At 39.0% G+C, this 15007-nt stretch overlaps 3 protein-coding genes across 3 annotated transcripts; all 3 read right to left on the bottom strand.

The window, feature by feature from the left end:
* Positions 1–993: 993 nt before the first annotated feature.
* LOC126587160 (uncharacterized) lies at positions 994–2311 on the bottom strand. Its single transcript, XM_050252147.1, has one exon. The coding sequence runs from the start codon at positions 1758–1760 to the stop codon at positions 1308–1310; it is 453 nt and encodes a 150-aa protein (XP_050108104.1). The 5' UTR covers positions 1761–2311; the 3' UTR covers positions 994–1307.
* Positions 2312–2450: 139 nt separating this feature from the next.
* Positions 2451–5321, bottom strand: LOC126587154 (uncharacterized). The gene is made up of 9 exons (XM_050252139.1): positions 5000–5321; positions 4771–4898; positions 4638–4685; positions 4438–4551; positions 4278–4346; positions 4114–4170; positions 3833–3958; positions 2921–3001; positions 2451–2787 (listed from the first exon to the last, which is right to left on the bottom strand). The coding sequence occupies exons 1-9, from the start codon at positions 5175–5177 to the stop codon at positions 2722–2724; spliced, it is 867 nt and encodes a 288-aa protein (XP_050108096.1). The 5' UTR covers positions 5178–5321; the 3' UTR covers positions 2451–2721.
* Positions 5322–6437: 1116 nt separating this feature from the next.
* Positions 6438–14620, bottom strand: LOC126587145 (uncharacterized). The gene is made up of 22 exons (XM_050252129.1): positions 13792–14620; positions 13453–13567; positions 13140–13240; positions 12801–12892; positions 12217–12352; positions 12056–12124; positions 11800–11901; positions 11544–11642; positions 10945–11055; positions 10482–10688; positions 10049–10156; positions 9607–9702; positions 9434–9490; positions 9086–9232; positions 8926–8985; positions 8706–8810; positions 8364–8525; positions 8132–8205; positions 7622–7745; positions 7316–7407; positions 7105–7222; positions 6438–6989 (listed from the first exon to the last, which is right to left on the bottom strand). The coding sequence occupies exons 1-22, from the start codon at positions 14494–14496 to the stop codon at positions 6831–6833; spliced, it is 3039 nt and encodes a 1012-aa protein (XP_050108086.1). The 5' UTR covers positions 14497–14620; the 3' UTR covers positions 6438–6830.
* Between the last annotated feature and the right edge of the window lie 387 nt (positions 14621–15007).

Genomic DNA, 15007 nt, shown 5'->3' with positions numbered 1-15007 from the left:
TCCATCTTCCTTCCTCATTGGGGAGGAAATTAGGGTTCTTCTTCCTCAACCACCACCATCCCTTAGACTCAGGACAAAGGAATATAATAATTAAACAATGGAACATGCTTCTGTCAACGTTTGTGCTTGACAAAGCACCCAAAACCCCTTTTCCTTTTCTTTATGTTTAGTACACTTTTCTTTTTCTTTTTCTTGGATGATGTGAAACCTGTTGCGCCATTTGCGGTAGCATAGTTTTAGTGTTTCTAAGGGGATCGAGATCCCGTCCGGATCTTGAATTTTGGAGCCAACGAATATAGAAATTCGGATTGTTCATGAAAAAGAGAGATCTGAACTTTTGGTTTGTGTGATGTAAGTTACTAAACGGACTAACGAGGCAATAAGATTTAAAATAAATGGTCCGAATATTTGAACCCGTTGGCTCTTAACACAAAAATTTGAAGAGGATCACAATTACTCAGTGTGCCTTTAGGACTGAATTCGTTTTGCTAACCGGGTGTCTATCACTCTCATATCATCACGCCATAGGGTTTATGTTTCTCATCTCAAAGTGTGTTTTTAGACAAGATTATTTTGCAACCGGTTTTATGTCCTCGCATTTATCTTTCTCATTCTTCCTAACGTACTATATAGACATAGATAAAAACAATAAAATATGAGAACTTTAATGAAAAGCTTCCGATACTGTTCATTTTAACGAAAAATCATATTTTTGCACTAAAAAATAAAAAATCAATCATGATACTATTTACTTTACGATTTATTTTGTTCTTATCATGAAAACTCAAACTTTTCAAATCATTTTCATCAGTTTTCCTTAAAATATAATACCAGTAACAAATAAAGATTCTCCATTTCTACTTGCTATTGTATTTCTTCACTTTTTTCTTGTTGTCCCTTTCTTTTATTTTTTTATTGCAGAGTAGCTTTGTAAAGTAAGTGGAGGAGCTAACACTCAAAATAAACAACACATATATCTGTAAAGACTACTGATTTCAGCTGAAAGCTAAGCTAGTACAAATTCATTCTTTTATACATCCCGTAAACATAAATAAAACACAGATTTCCCAGAAACCCAGATACAAATTAAGATAAAATTAACAAGAACCACTTTTGGCCAGGCTAGTACAACTTCATTTTTAGGGTAGGGATTTCCGTGTCGCGTCACTCGTCCGCGCAAGACTCAAGAAAAACTTCCTGTATTCGGATCCCACACGGGCTCATGCGGGCAGGTCCGAATGCAGGAATCTTTGTATGTCTTGAGTGAAGGGATAACGCGACACGGAAGCCTCTACCCTAAAATTTGTCTAATTTTCGATACTAGGGTCCCAAAGAAGAAGAAAAAACAACAACATATTGGGAACCAAAATAGGAAGCAAAGGATTCACACTACTACCAAGTCGTTTTCTCCTCATCCTCTTCCTAAACCTTTCTATCATCTGCTCCTCACCCCACTGAGCTTCCTCTACGCCCTTTGCAAGGACCAATGGCGGGGGCAGCTGGTAAGGGCACTTGGACCTCCAGGAGGTCTGGGGGAGCCCTAATCTGGAGACCCTTTTGAGGAAGAGGGAGATGGCAAATTGGAGGTGGATGGGAGGGAAGGCGGATTTGGTGCAGAGGATTGGAGGGTAGTCCCAGTTGAGGTAGCAGGGGATTTGGGTGGCGATGAAGAGCTGGGAGTGGGGAGATGGTGCGGTTGTAGGGTTGATTAGGATGTGGGTTAGGGCATTGAGTTTTTGCTCCCATGTGGTGTCCTCCATTGTTTTGGTGCTTATCCTTCAACCATCTCAAAGATAAGGTTGACTTGGGGAGAGAGAGGCCAAAAGGGTGGTTCACATTTTAGCAAAGAATAAAGGTTTCTTAATGTGGTAAGTTTCAATTCTATTTCATTAAGAACATTATATACAAGCGATACTGGAAAATGCGAAAAATGGAACTCGGAACCTTAGGGGTAAACGTGTTCGCGATTTGCAAACTTTTGAAATTTGATATAATATCTTCGGGATATATGGTGTTTTTTTTTTAAATATATACGATATTATCTACACTAAGGATGTAATGAGTGTAAATTAAGCCTCACAATAGGCTAGCCTAGCTATGATAATTTAGTTGGAATTCGTTTCGGCAAGAATCAAACTTAAGAACTCTCACTTACAAATGAAAAAAGAATACAACTAGATCATAGTACTAAATGGCTCCGCGCAAAAAAAAGGTATGTAATGGTGACACATCCCAACTTAACGTTGCAAGAGTAACTTGGGATACCGCCATAATAGCTTTACCGTTATAGGTAGAGTTTCTCTCCTACGCATGAGGTCGTCTGTTCAATTCTCCCCAGCGTCTCTAAACTTCACGGCCAAGGTGATCAAGTTGGTCGGACTTGCAGTCGATTTATTAAATGGCTGATTCTTTTTATACAAGCAATACCAGAAAAGAGAGGAAAGTCAAACTTGAACACAAGACGATGACACGTAAATGCTATTAACCACGTGAGCTACAAGCCTCCAAGCCCCTTGCATCAGATACATCTTTGAAATATTATACAAGGAGAATTCGACATTTGATTCGTTTATGTAATCGTTACATTCGCTCTTGCAGGCATTGATCTATGTGTAAAATGTTACAATTTAGGCCAATATAACAATAGCTATCAAAATTACCTGTTAGAACGTAATCAAAATCTCGAATATTTCTTTCGTTCAGTACTTGTAATGGTTTCAACTAATGGAATTTTGATGAGAGCAGCATCCAAGCACCCATTATCGGGAAGGTAATTACTGCAGAAGCCTGGAAAATAGCAACTTCGATTAAGGGTAATATCACAAGAAAATGCTTCGACGTGAATGTATTTCTTCAGAAAAAAATGCTGTGACAGAAAGGAGAACAAAAATATTAAAGAGGAAAAAGACCGAATACATACCATAAAGAAAACTAATTCCTCGTGGGTGAGGGCTGCGGTAAATTCATTCTCTTCCAGTTTGTGTTTGATGAAATGTTGCAACTGCGTAAATAAAGTTAAGGTTTTCAGGAATGGATTAGCATAACAACTGAAACAGAAGTGTCTGGTAAATGATGAGGTGATATGACCACCTCATACAATGGATAAACGACTGAAGCAAACTTGATATTTTCACTTTATACAACCTTACATGCTTGTATGAGAATTGTTTATCGGGCGTGTAAACTGCCTAGGCTATAAACTCCAAGCCAAGCATGGGCTAAAAAATGCAAAGGTGCTTAATTATTTCTAAATTATTATGCAGAATTACTTAAGGGGACAACAAGTGGCAGTAGAAAATGGAGCGGTCCTCAGCAACCTTTTGATGCATGGTGAGAAAGGATGTTCAATGAGATTTCTGAGGGGCAGGAATAGATCATCAAACTAATGAAAAGCCACTATTTAGCATACGCTCATCGGCTCATGACATGCTTCTCCGTCAATGATTGATTCAACTTCCTACAGACTGAGCTTACAAAAAGGACAGCATTCCACAATGTTATGTGGGCAAGTTTCACAAAACTTTTACGGCCCAACACCTTCAAAGATCTAAGTTATATAATCAAATGTGCCACAGGATACACAAATGTACAAAGCTTCAAACTTAATGGCAGAAAGTTATATAGGTGTTCCACAGGATGGCTCAAGGGCCTAATAAGAACAAAAGGTCGTACCCAGTGCACAAGGCTCCCGCTTTACGCAGGGTCTGGGAGAGGTGAATGTCGGCTAGCCTTACCCCCATTTATGGAGAGGCTGCTACGTACTAAAAAAAAGGTCGTACCCAGTGCACAAGGCTGCTACGTACTAATTAAAAAAAAAAGATTCGGTACAGACCTCGTGGTGAGACTTTTTAACTGCTTCAAAGACTCTCTTCAACTGATGCTGAGCTTGAGAGAAATAGGATCTCAAGTTGGGCCCAACCATCTTCGGCAGATGGTCATCGTAAAGCCTGTTCATGAACTGCATGCCATAAGATTCAACGGATTAATGTGAAGTTATATTAAGTAAAATGGAAAATATGTCATTTGTTGAGAAGACTTGACGCTGTCAGTGGTGACAGGATTTGAGTTCCCGTGATATTTCACAAATACATACAATTTCACACCGACTCATACCTTCAAGAATGTGCACCTTCCAGAGCTCACTTGCCTTTGAAGCCTCATAGTCCTTGCCTGATTAAACCAATAAATATTAGTGAATCATCAAAATTCATTTCGGTAAAACTTACGAATTCATCAAGTACAGAATCCTAAGCCAGTTTCAAGTACGAAATGCTTACCTGCGTAATATAAAGAGCCTGCTCGAGTCGCTGAATTTGAATCCATTGTTCGGTAACAATGTCGGTCATCTAAAATCAAAGACAAAGAAGTTAATCGCAAAATGATCATCATACTCATAGACCGAAGATTGTAGTAAGTTATCAGTGTATAATATGTGACCTTTCGAGCCTGAGAGGCAACTGTTTTGAGCCGATCCTCGGCATCCTGTGCCTCAGACTCCAAAACATGAAGATCAAAGTTTAACTTTCTCGACGCCTCCCATAGAATCCGTACCTAAATAAGCATTCCAAATCCTAATTCTCAAATCCCACACTGAATTGAAAATTTTCAAAAACAAATTAGAAAAATGCAATGCAAACCTCTTCTTCCAGAGCATTGATCCTTCCATCGGCACGGATTGAATCGCCCTGAGATATGCAAATACAGCTAAAAATTCATACATAATTAAACTTTCTGATATAATTTCGCTTAATTTAGCGGGAAACTACGAACCTTAAGAGCGGATAAAACAGATTGCAAGTGATGGATCTTCTGCGACATTTCGTCAATGCGCTTCTCGCGCTCTTCGATACGAACTATCTTCTCGCTCAGATTCTGAACGCTTTCTGCTAAGATCGACTCTGCACAACGAAATTAACAGCTGAGAAGCAAGAATTAACTAACAAATCACTCAAATTAAAGAAAATAAAGAGAGAGCGAAGCACGAAGTGAGCATAAATACCTAAGCGGGCGATCTTGAGGTTGAATTGGTGGAGCTGGCTGAGGGAGCTGCCGTCGCGGCCGCCGCCGTCGGCTGTGTGGGAAGGTGAGCATGTCGTTTCGGACAGAACGAAGAGAGACGACGAGAAGAAGGCGGGAAATAGAAATAGCAACGGAATCAGATGAACTGAATTTGTCATCAGCGATTGAGTGCTTGAGCTTCCCGATCTCTCGAAATTTGCAGCGATAACTGTTTTAGTTTCGGGTTTCAGTCAATCGTCAGTTGCAACGCCGTCGAGTGGCAAGAAACGACATGTCAACGACTTATTATTCCCCTTCATCGATATTACTAGAAACGTCGAAATAAATAAAAAAAATAAAAACTTAAAATATTTTGATCGAATAAATTTGGGTAATTCTATTAACACCCCCACAATCTTATGAATACACCCCATAATTTTTTTTCGGTTAAATTTCCATTTTTACCCTGATGAATTAAGTTCTGAAGTCCAAAATAAACCCCATCCACCCCCTTATATCGGCTGCCAACCACCACAATGTCTGGGCAAAAAATCTCAGCCACTCACCATGCTCTCTTTTTCTCTCTCCATATATATATATATATATATATATATATGTGTGTGTGTGTGTGTATCCAATCACCAGCCACTCGCCGGGAGGTAATAGGGAATTGGGAGATAGGGTGTGTGAATCAAGAGTGTTGGGCAATTCTCAATCTTTTAGAGATTCGGTCTTGGCTGTCAACTTCTACGACGTGGGGGGTTTTTTATTGTGCTGATATCGATGACGGATACCTCTTATATGGGTGGCTCGTGGTCGTCGAGCTAGCTTTTTTGCCGACATTTGTTTATGGGGATGGGGTGACTTTAGAAAAATGGAGGACAAAGCTGGAATTTTAGAGGCACATTTTAGACGTGGGGTGTATTCATAAAGATGTGGGGTGATAATAAAACAACCCATAAATTTATATTCTAAAATTAATACCCGAAAAAGATACTTAAAATAAACCACCACGTGATGGTCCAATTGTTGAGAACGAACTCCAGGTCCGTATTTCACACAACACGTTTTATGTTCAATTACTGAAACTGGTGAATTACATAAAGGTGGTCGAGGAAAAACTAAAATGTCTTTGTAAGTCTTTCCGCCTCTAAAAAGGTGAACTACTGTGACAAGGCCACCAACTGGTGGGAAATTTGGAAAAAATAGCCCAAATTTGGATCATGTTTAGAATTTTAACCAACTATTATAATTATTTATAAAGAAAAACTATTGAAAATAGCTTGAAAACTTTGCATTTTAACGGTAAGGACAAAATAAAAGGTTAAGTAAATAATAACATGATTAACTTTTTAATGTAAAAATATGATTTTCGTTAAAATTCCTTATTTATAATTCTAACCAAAACTCGACATGAAAATACTACAATACATTAACCATTTCCAAATCCCTCTGGCAATCTGATTAATACCTATCATTCGAAAAGCATCTTCGAAGTAGTAATTGGGTTTGCCACCCCCAAATAGGAAAACGCATCTTCAACGAAGGTGGCAATTCAATTAGCAAATTACAAATTCAATTGCTACTTCTTCAACCGAACAATACTTAAGTATCCACCGGTGAGTTACCACCTTTACGGATAAATTATTTTCTCCAGGCTATATAAGCCATAGCCTATGTTATTGCATTTTCGATTGCAATATATGCATAAGAGCGCTCACTCTCTCTGTGCCAAAACCGCTATATCTCGACAGAGATGTGTTATTAGCAAGCTTATTAACGACCGATTCACGTCGGTAAAATGTTGCTTCTACGGTGGGAGTGAGGGTGAGCTAGCCGTCGGAAGGGAATCTGCAAGGCTCAACTCCCCAAGTCTTCTCCGCGTAGTCGCGGATTGTTCTATCGCTGCTGAATCTCCCAGACCCGGCCGTGCTAAGGATGCTCATCTGAGTCCACTTCTGTGGATCCGCAAATGCTTTATCAGCAGCGGCCTGTAGTCATATACAGATTCAAATACCATGCACCAGATCAAGTTATTAAACACCAAAATGTGCATATACGCATTGGTTTGGGACTGCCGAGAAAACACAAACACAAACACATTACCTGTGCCTCTAAATAGCTTTCGAAATCAGATCCAAGCAGATAGAAGTCGTTGCCCTCCACCTTGTCGCATAGAGATTCGAAATAGTCTTTAAAGCCGAAATGACCATCTCGGACCATCCTACACATAATAAATACCACAGCAAAATTAGAACCTTGACACAAATCGCTAACCGGCTAAGTTGAGAGTGGTTAAGTGATTGAAATTGCCTACCTGAGAACGCGTGCACATTGCAGCGGCATTTTATGAGCAGATCCTTCCTCGCGCAATTTGGGAACTTCGTCAATCTTTGCGCCAAACAAAAACTGGGGAAAGAAAATTTGTACGAGAATTATCTCTGCTATACTAATGACAAATATAAACTGATCTAAAATCTTGAAATGGTGAACACATAGATGCCGTCTTACTGCAGTTGCAGCAAAAGAAAATTTCAGTTGGTTAACAATACTTGATGTCCCAATTAGTTGAATCCAACTACATCAAGCTGGCTGGGTATCTTTAGAGAATGTTGGAAATTACCAGGTTGTCTGCCCCTATTTCTTCAACAATTTCAACTGTAGAGCCATCTTCTGTAGCTAAGAGTAAGCATCCATTCATAAGAAACTTCATGCTTCCGGTTCCAGACGCTTCATGTCCTGCGGTGCTGCAAAGGAATTGTCGCATATTATTCGATGCATATGCATACTACAGACTACAAAATTTCCAGACAGTAGAGCTTTGTATAATGACCATGCAAGAGGGAACATGCATATGTACCTCCTTACCATCAACATCACTATTAGGCATGCAAGCAAAATAGCAAGATCTTTATTGAAAACCATGGTGAGATAGATAATAGTCTAACGATCTTGTCATTGGGCTATACTGTACTGTTAAATGGAAGTCTCTTGAACAGTAATGTTGAGATATTAATATGAAAAGCGCTATAAAATTGAAGTTTGGCAAGAAACTCTGCATAGTATTTTAAAATGCTGCGTTTTTGGGGTTTCGTCAAATCAAATTAATCAACATGCTGCAAAGTTTACAGACCTTAGGTGTTGTGAAAGGTCAGCCCCGGGTATTACCAATTCAGCAACCGATACATTATAATCAGGAATGAAAACCTGCAATAACAGAGAAATTGCATCAGAATAACAGAAAACAATATCCATATGTAGAGTGCAAAGACCAGAGACTATCTTATGTTAGTTCCCTCAAATACTAGTACAAAACAAGAAGGATAGGAAGAACACACAGAGGGATACAGAATTCTCTCTCTTACCAGTTTTAACAGATCGCCTACATCATCATCATTATTTATTTTTTCTGCTACAGCATGACAAAGTTTGATAATCTTCTTTGCAATTTCATAACCAGGAGCAGCTTTTCCTCCAATAATACAAACACGAGGCACAACCTTATTCCGTTGACTTTTCTCCATGTTCTGCAGCAAAGTGCTAAACTTATTAGTTTACTGTGACAAAAAGATGAAAATAGGCATGCACAATTGCTGGAGGGAGGGTAAGGATAGTTCCCTTTAGAAGGTATAGGTGCTGCTTGGTTAATAAGTTCTAAGAATATAGCATGGAATGTAATGTCCTTTGCCCTAGAAAACCATCTTCACCTTGATACAATCATATCGATGAATAATGCCAAGTATATTCAGCAACTGTCGTTTGTACTCGTGTATTCGCTTTGTCTGCACGTCAAACATTGCATCTAAACTAACCTGCAGTTGGAATTGATAATGCACATGTAAGATCACAGGGAAGGCATACCTTCTAAACAAAAGAGAGAAAAAAATGAATCGGATAGAAGTTCTAAGAACTTGTCATCAAACCAACCTTCACACCACTCATTGCTTCAATGTACTCAGCAAGCCTCATTTTGTTAACCTTCTTAACCTGCAACATGATAATATATAGAATTAAAATAAAAAAGAAGACAAAGCCATAATAGGTTTTCAGTTCCTAAGCAGCTGCACAAATATCAAGCCAAGAGTACCATCATCCATTCTTGTTGAAGGTCAGCATCTGCTGCATACTCACGCAAGCCAGTTAGAAGGTCAACATCACGAATCCAAGCTTCTGTTCCAAGCCATTTTGAGATAAGAGCACACAGGCTAGGGTTACTCACTACAATCCAGCGACGCTGTGAAATCAATGTCAGTACATTATCGCATGCATGCATACATAAACTATATGCTACATTCAATGTCTAACTATGAACCCGTGACGCATCAGTGCATCATTAGAACAACCTTTGAATATGTTATGCGCCGTGAGAAATGTTTTTCAATATAATCACATCATTAGTCTTGCATAGAATTTGTAGATGTTATAAACTTCATACCTGGGTAACACCATTAGTCTTGCACTGAAATTTCTCAGGCCACAACTCATAAAAGTCCTGTGAAACAAAAGAGGTGTCAGATGACCTAATTTAAGGTATATAAGAAGTTTGAACATCTTCAACTGAATCATAAGTCAAGGGGAAAATGAACTGATGCAAGGAACACATATTACCTTGAATAACTTTGTTTTTAATAATTCTGAATGTACGTTGGAAACACCATTCACAGTATGGGAGCATACAATTGCCAGATTTGCCATTCGGATAGTCTGTCAACTCAAATGGTAATTAACGGTCAAATTGCCAAACATTTTTCTCATCGGACCAAAGGATGCTTAAAGTCACTGACAATTAATAAACACCTACGAATGTAGTTTTAAAAGTGAAAGAAAGAAACCAAAGGTACATTATGTCATCATTTAAAAGAGGATGATGCACAGGATTATACTATATGACTGTAAGAATAAGCACAATGGTTTAATCGATAGACTATAGTGTACAAAAGACTACAGATAATACCGGACATCAACCACGGTTGTAAGACCATCATATATCTACCAGAAGAGCACATTCAAATATACAATGAATTACAAGATAACATGATTTTAGGCATACCTTTGTAGAACCTTCCTCAACAATTGACATCCGGGACAGCCGATTGTAATCCAAACCAATCCTCTTCTTCAACTCTTCCACAAACTTAAAGTTTATGTCATATATAATCTGGAGCAACAAAAAGCGTATCGCAATTATTTAAGTGAGGAGATAATAGTTCCATAAGATACTGGCTATTGAGTAGATAATTCAATGGGAAATTACAATTAGGTTCTAAGGAAAAAGCATAGCAATCTGATGGAAAGGGAACTCTAAAAGTAAAGATGAAATGTTGTAAAAATGGATTTAATATTTCCAAAGACTAGCATACCACTCATCTTGTTACATAAAACGTGTGTGTGTGTGTGTGTGTGTAAAAGCTGCCAGGTAAGAGTTACCAGAGAACGAGAATAAGAAGAAATTCATAGTTATCGGAGACTCGTTAGAATAGCACTTGTAAATGACGCGGGAGAAGACTGCCCAGTAAATCAACAGGGATTTTCTCCAACCCTTCAGCAATTACTGCGTGTATTGTGAATGAAAAGATTTTGCAAGCAATGTCCCATGCTTTATTCCAACCCAAATTCTCTTCATCAACAAGCACTCTCATAACCTCAGCTATTGCAAGAGATGGGTGAGTATCATTCAGCTGCAGAGCAACCTAATTAAGACAAGGAAAAAATGAGCCAATAAAAATGACAAACAGAAAAGCAAACCTGAATAACCGTATCAGTAAGAATTCCCAATATGCCAAAGGAAAAGTAAAGTTATCCTTTTATTAATTGTGGCTAAAACAATAATGTCAAAATGATGAGTAAAAACACTGGCATCATGAAATAAGCCACCAGATTGGGTTATATATTCTCTATTCCTTACAAATCAAAATATGATAAAACACATGGTACTGCGATTTAAACCTTTTCTGGAAATTCATCAAAGTTAGTGTGACCATCTTTAAACCTCCGAATAATGTCTTGTATGGATGCAGAGACAAAGAAATATTGTTGTTTCAACCGCAGTTCCTTCCCCTGTAAGATAGGGCAAAGTGAAAAGGCAATATCACTACATACCAAACAACAATAAACTAAAAATGACATGAGTCATTCACTTGGAAAATTGAGTGGGTAGCTGAGTAGATGAATTTTATTCCAAACATCGAAGAGACTAAACATTAAAAAACATGCAGATAAAACAAAAGAACAATAACTATAAAACCATGTTTCTGTTCATCTTCTTCTTCAAATAAGTAAACATGATTTCCCAATCCCTTACGTTTGACTATTCAACCTGCCTAGAGAATTCTTATACAGAATGCTAGATGACAATATGTTGATAAACTGTCCTGGAATGTACAAAAACCTTAACGAGAAGCAGTATAGAAAATCTTCAACTCATTGAAGGTAGCGAGTTTCTGGATGAACACACCATCTTTCGAATACTATACTACATATTTTAAAAATACATTTTAAATAAGCAATAAATACCAAATGACCACATTAAGAAGAAACCAGCAAACCTGAAAGGAACGGTCATCAGGGTACAAAACACTGCTTATATTTTCTGCTTTCTGTCTAGTAACAACAGCATTGATGTAATCTCCAGTATTATAAGCTTCCTGCATACACGGAGTATTACATAGAAAAGTTAATTACACCTAAAATTTCTAGGAGGCAAGAGATGGATTCTATTGAACTGTGAAAAATAATTGGAGAGAAAGATATTGAAAATGCATGTCCGGAAATGCATAATGTTTAACGTTAGTACAAACTTACCATATCATGTTGATCACTTGGTTTTCCGGCCCATAAACGGAGAGTAATGGTATTCCTTGTTCCGTAACCAGGTATAGGATTATCATAAGCCACAGCTTCTACCTAGCAGTGTGGAGACAAACCACTAAGCTGAAATAACCAATTATATTCATCATGTTTACAAGATGCAAACCATCTTGCATATATAAAACAAACAATATTGAAAGATTTGTAGAAGAATGCAGCCTTAACTATGTAATGGAGTTTATTGTCTTACCACTTCTCCAGGGGTCCAAATATTACGTTTTTCTCCATTCAGATTTTCCTCCTCGACGACCCCGTAGAACTTATCCATGTACATAATAACAAGAACAATTAGTAAAGCTTTGGAAGTTTTAGGTTAAGTTTTAGGAGGTATGATGGATATCAAGACAATACCTTTACTGGATACGTTACATGAACCCGCTCTGTCTCCCAAGGATTTCCAAAGTTTAACCAGAAATCAGGTTGTTCATGTTGGAAGCCATCTAGTATGACCTGGCGGAATAATCCATATTCGTAACGTAGTCCATAACTGCAAATCAAATATGCAACATCATAAATTACATTCCACGTAATAAACTGTTGACAAATAACTAGTTCCATAATAAAACTGGCGTGGAATTTTTGTACTAATTAACAAGTTCAGTTGTCGAAACCGTTAACTTATAGGACAAGTGAGGCACATAAAGGCACTTCCTATTGGATCAATAGTCTGTTGGTTTCTCCAGAGAGTGTTTCTATTCTAATAAAAAAACTGCAATGAATCATGTCTGCTGCATTTTTTTATCGAATGGGATGGGAATTACAGTACATACAATAGAGGTAACCCTCCCTGAGTCCCTTCCCTAGACTTCCAAGTCTTGGAGAAGGAAAGAGACCAAAGAGCTAAAAGGGCCTCGTCATCCTATTATTAAATGACAAAACTTCAATGGAGGTATTACCGTATAAGATTAGTATATGCTAATAGAGAGTCGACATACCCCCATGCAGGATAGTCCAGAGTTGCCATAGAATCCATTTGACAAGCTGAAAGACGGGCTAAGCCACCATTACCAAGGGCAGCATCTCCTTCCTTGAAATATCAGGGGAAAAAAAACTTATCCAAAAGAAGACTAAAGTACAAATTCCATAAAAAGGGGGTTGTCCATAAAACTCTAGAGCAAAGTTGTTCCACCCATCAATATAAGAAACAAAGTAGGGTAGTCAAAAAGCAATGTCGCAGATTCACTGGAATAATTTTTCAAATAAGAGATTTACGAAGAAAAGAAAAGCATACAAAACAGGAAAAAAAAAAGAAAAAAACAGGTGGGCATGCCGACCTGCTCTGCCAAAACTTCAAACTCAAAGCCAAGCTGGCTTAAAGCATCGGCATATTGGTCCCGAATGCCAAGGTTGATGACACTATTCGACAAGGAACGACCTGACAGCTCAAAAAAAATAATATTTCAGTAGAGCAAGCCAGAAGCTACATCAAACAGATACATACAGCAATTGAATTAGGAACTCATGAAAAACTACAAGTCACATCACTGCAAGATTAATCTATCCGAGGCCGATGATTAACAGACAGTAGCATCAGCAAAAGTGCATAGATTGGATAAAGCAACTCCAATTGAAGTACACAAATAATACCCATAAGAAACTCAAGCGAGAGGAAGTATACGCGCTTAGGGTCTTTCCTCTTGAAGTAAAGTTGAGTATCATGCGAACGCTCGATCAGCCGGTCTCTCACACTATGCGCTAGAGCCTTCAAAATACCCATAAAATTAAATAAATACACATTTGATTAACTTTAACAAAACTCAGAAAACCCAAATCAAAACAAAATCATAAACAATGAAAAGTGAAGAACTTTTCCCGCCAAAATTGAGAACACACAACTTCTGCACTCTTGTGCCAAATTTGGAAGCTGCTAGATCAAAACAGACGGAAAATTAAGCCAAAAGACTACAAATTTTCAAGTGACATTACCTGATAAGCCTCAAAGTCATCGAAGCTGAAGCGGGACCTGGCCACCGTGTACTCAACGTGACGAAGAATGTCCTTCTGAAGGCTAATTGAGTCATTTTTCAAGAACCCATCCATTAGCGCGAACATCCTCTCGGCCTTAGCGCCGTCCGAGCCAAATGTCAGGCCTAGACCCGACCCGGGACGGCGGACTACGACGCCCCTCGTGGTGGGACTCGTGGGACCAACCGAGACCGAACCACCGTCCTCGATGGCTTCCGCCAGGGCATTCTTGATCCGCTCGAGGTTCTCCGGGTCGCTGATCTTCGCGCCGCGGGAATCGGTGACGAAGAACCGCTTTACGAAGTATTCACCCTCGAATTCGACCGTGGCCTTGTCGACATGGAGGCCGAGGACTTTGAAGACGCGGGTGATGACCTGGAGGAGGCCGATGCGGTTCCGGGCCCGGATCACGAAGACCGTGGCGGACGGGTCGGATTCGGACTCTGGGATTTCGACCGTGACTGACGACGTGGCGGAGGGCGGTTGGGCGGCGGAGGCGCGTATCGGTTTTGCGACACGAGTGCGGGTGTAGGGAACCGAAGAACGGCGTGGTCTCGAGCAGGTTCGAGAATGTTGCGGAAATGGAGGGGGCGGAGAGGTGGAAGATGAGTATGCGAGCTTCGGTTGGTCATTGATGGGGAGAAATCGTGACGATATCGTCGACATTGTAGAACTTGGGTGTTTGCAGAGATCGCATTCGAGTGTAGAGAGAGAGAGGTTGGGGGTCTAGAGGTAGACGACGAAGGAGGGACCTTTGAGTGCAATCACAGGGAGTCTGTGAGTGAACGACCGTGATGGTAGGAAAAAGGGGTTTTTGGACTTTTCGGTTTTGGAGGGGGAAGGGTGAGGATAGCAAGTGGACGACCTCATGTGTTTATGGTGAGCTTTCGTTATTTCTTGTCAGTTGTCATCAAATAAATAAACAAATCATCAAGAATATATTACTCGGTACATAAATTATTGATTTGCTCTATACATTTGAATGACTAAATAATTTATCATTAAAATGGTTTTTTTATAGGAGTGACATTCAAATGAACGTAAATAAATTGAATTGTTCTGATTTTGAAATTTGTACGATGAAGATACGTTATTCTCAAGAAATAAATGAATTCATCCTCAAAAAGAAATGAAATAAAATAAAATTGCAATGAGACTGAGCTGGTTTGAGAAGTGA

Source organism: Malus sylvestris, chromosome 10 (genome assembly GCF_916048215.2).
Source record: "Malus sylvestris chromosome 10, drMalSylv7.2, whole genome shotgun sequence".
Lineage (NCBI taxonomy): Eukaryota > Viridiplantae > Streptophyta > Magnoliopsida > Rosales > Rosaceae > Malus > Malus sylvestris.
This window is presented reverse-complemented; position numbering and strand designations above follow the sequence as displayed.

Bases quoted from the DNA above. Each gene is read 5' to 3' on its own strand.
- LOC126587154 (XM_050252139.1), bottom strand. From the start codon at position 5,177: ATGACAAATTCAGTTCATCTGATTCCGTTGCTATTTCTATTTCCCGCC. The intron at 4,686-4,770 runs GTTCGTAGTTTC...TGCATATCTCAG, and splicing joins CTGTTTTATCCGCTCTTAAG to GGCGATTCAATCCGTGCCGA. The intron at 2,788-2,920 runs GTATGTATTCGG...GCTATTTTCCAG, and splicing joins AGGAATTAGTTTTCTTTATG to GCTTCTGCAGTAATTACCTT.
- LOC126587145 (XM_050252129.1), bottom strand. From the start codon at position 14,496: ATGTCGACGATATCGTCACGATTTCTCCCCATCAATGACCAACCGAAG. The intron at 13,241-13,452 runs GTATTATTTGTG...TTGAGCTGTCAG, and splicing joins CTCGCTTGAGTTTCTTATGG to GTCGTTCCTTGTCGAATAGT. The intron at 11,643-11,799 runs GTAAGTTTGTAC...CCGTGTATGCAG, and splicing joins CAAGTGATCAACATGATATG to GAAGCTTATAATACTGGAGA.
- LOC126587160 (XM_050252147.1), bottom strand. From the start codon at position 1,760: ATGGAGGACACCACATGGGAGCAAAAACTCAATGCCCTAACCCACATC.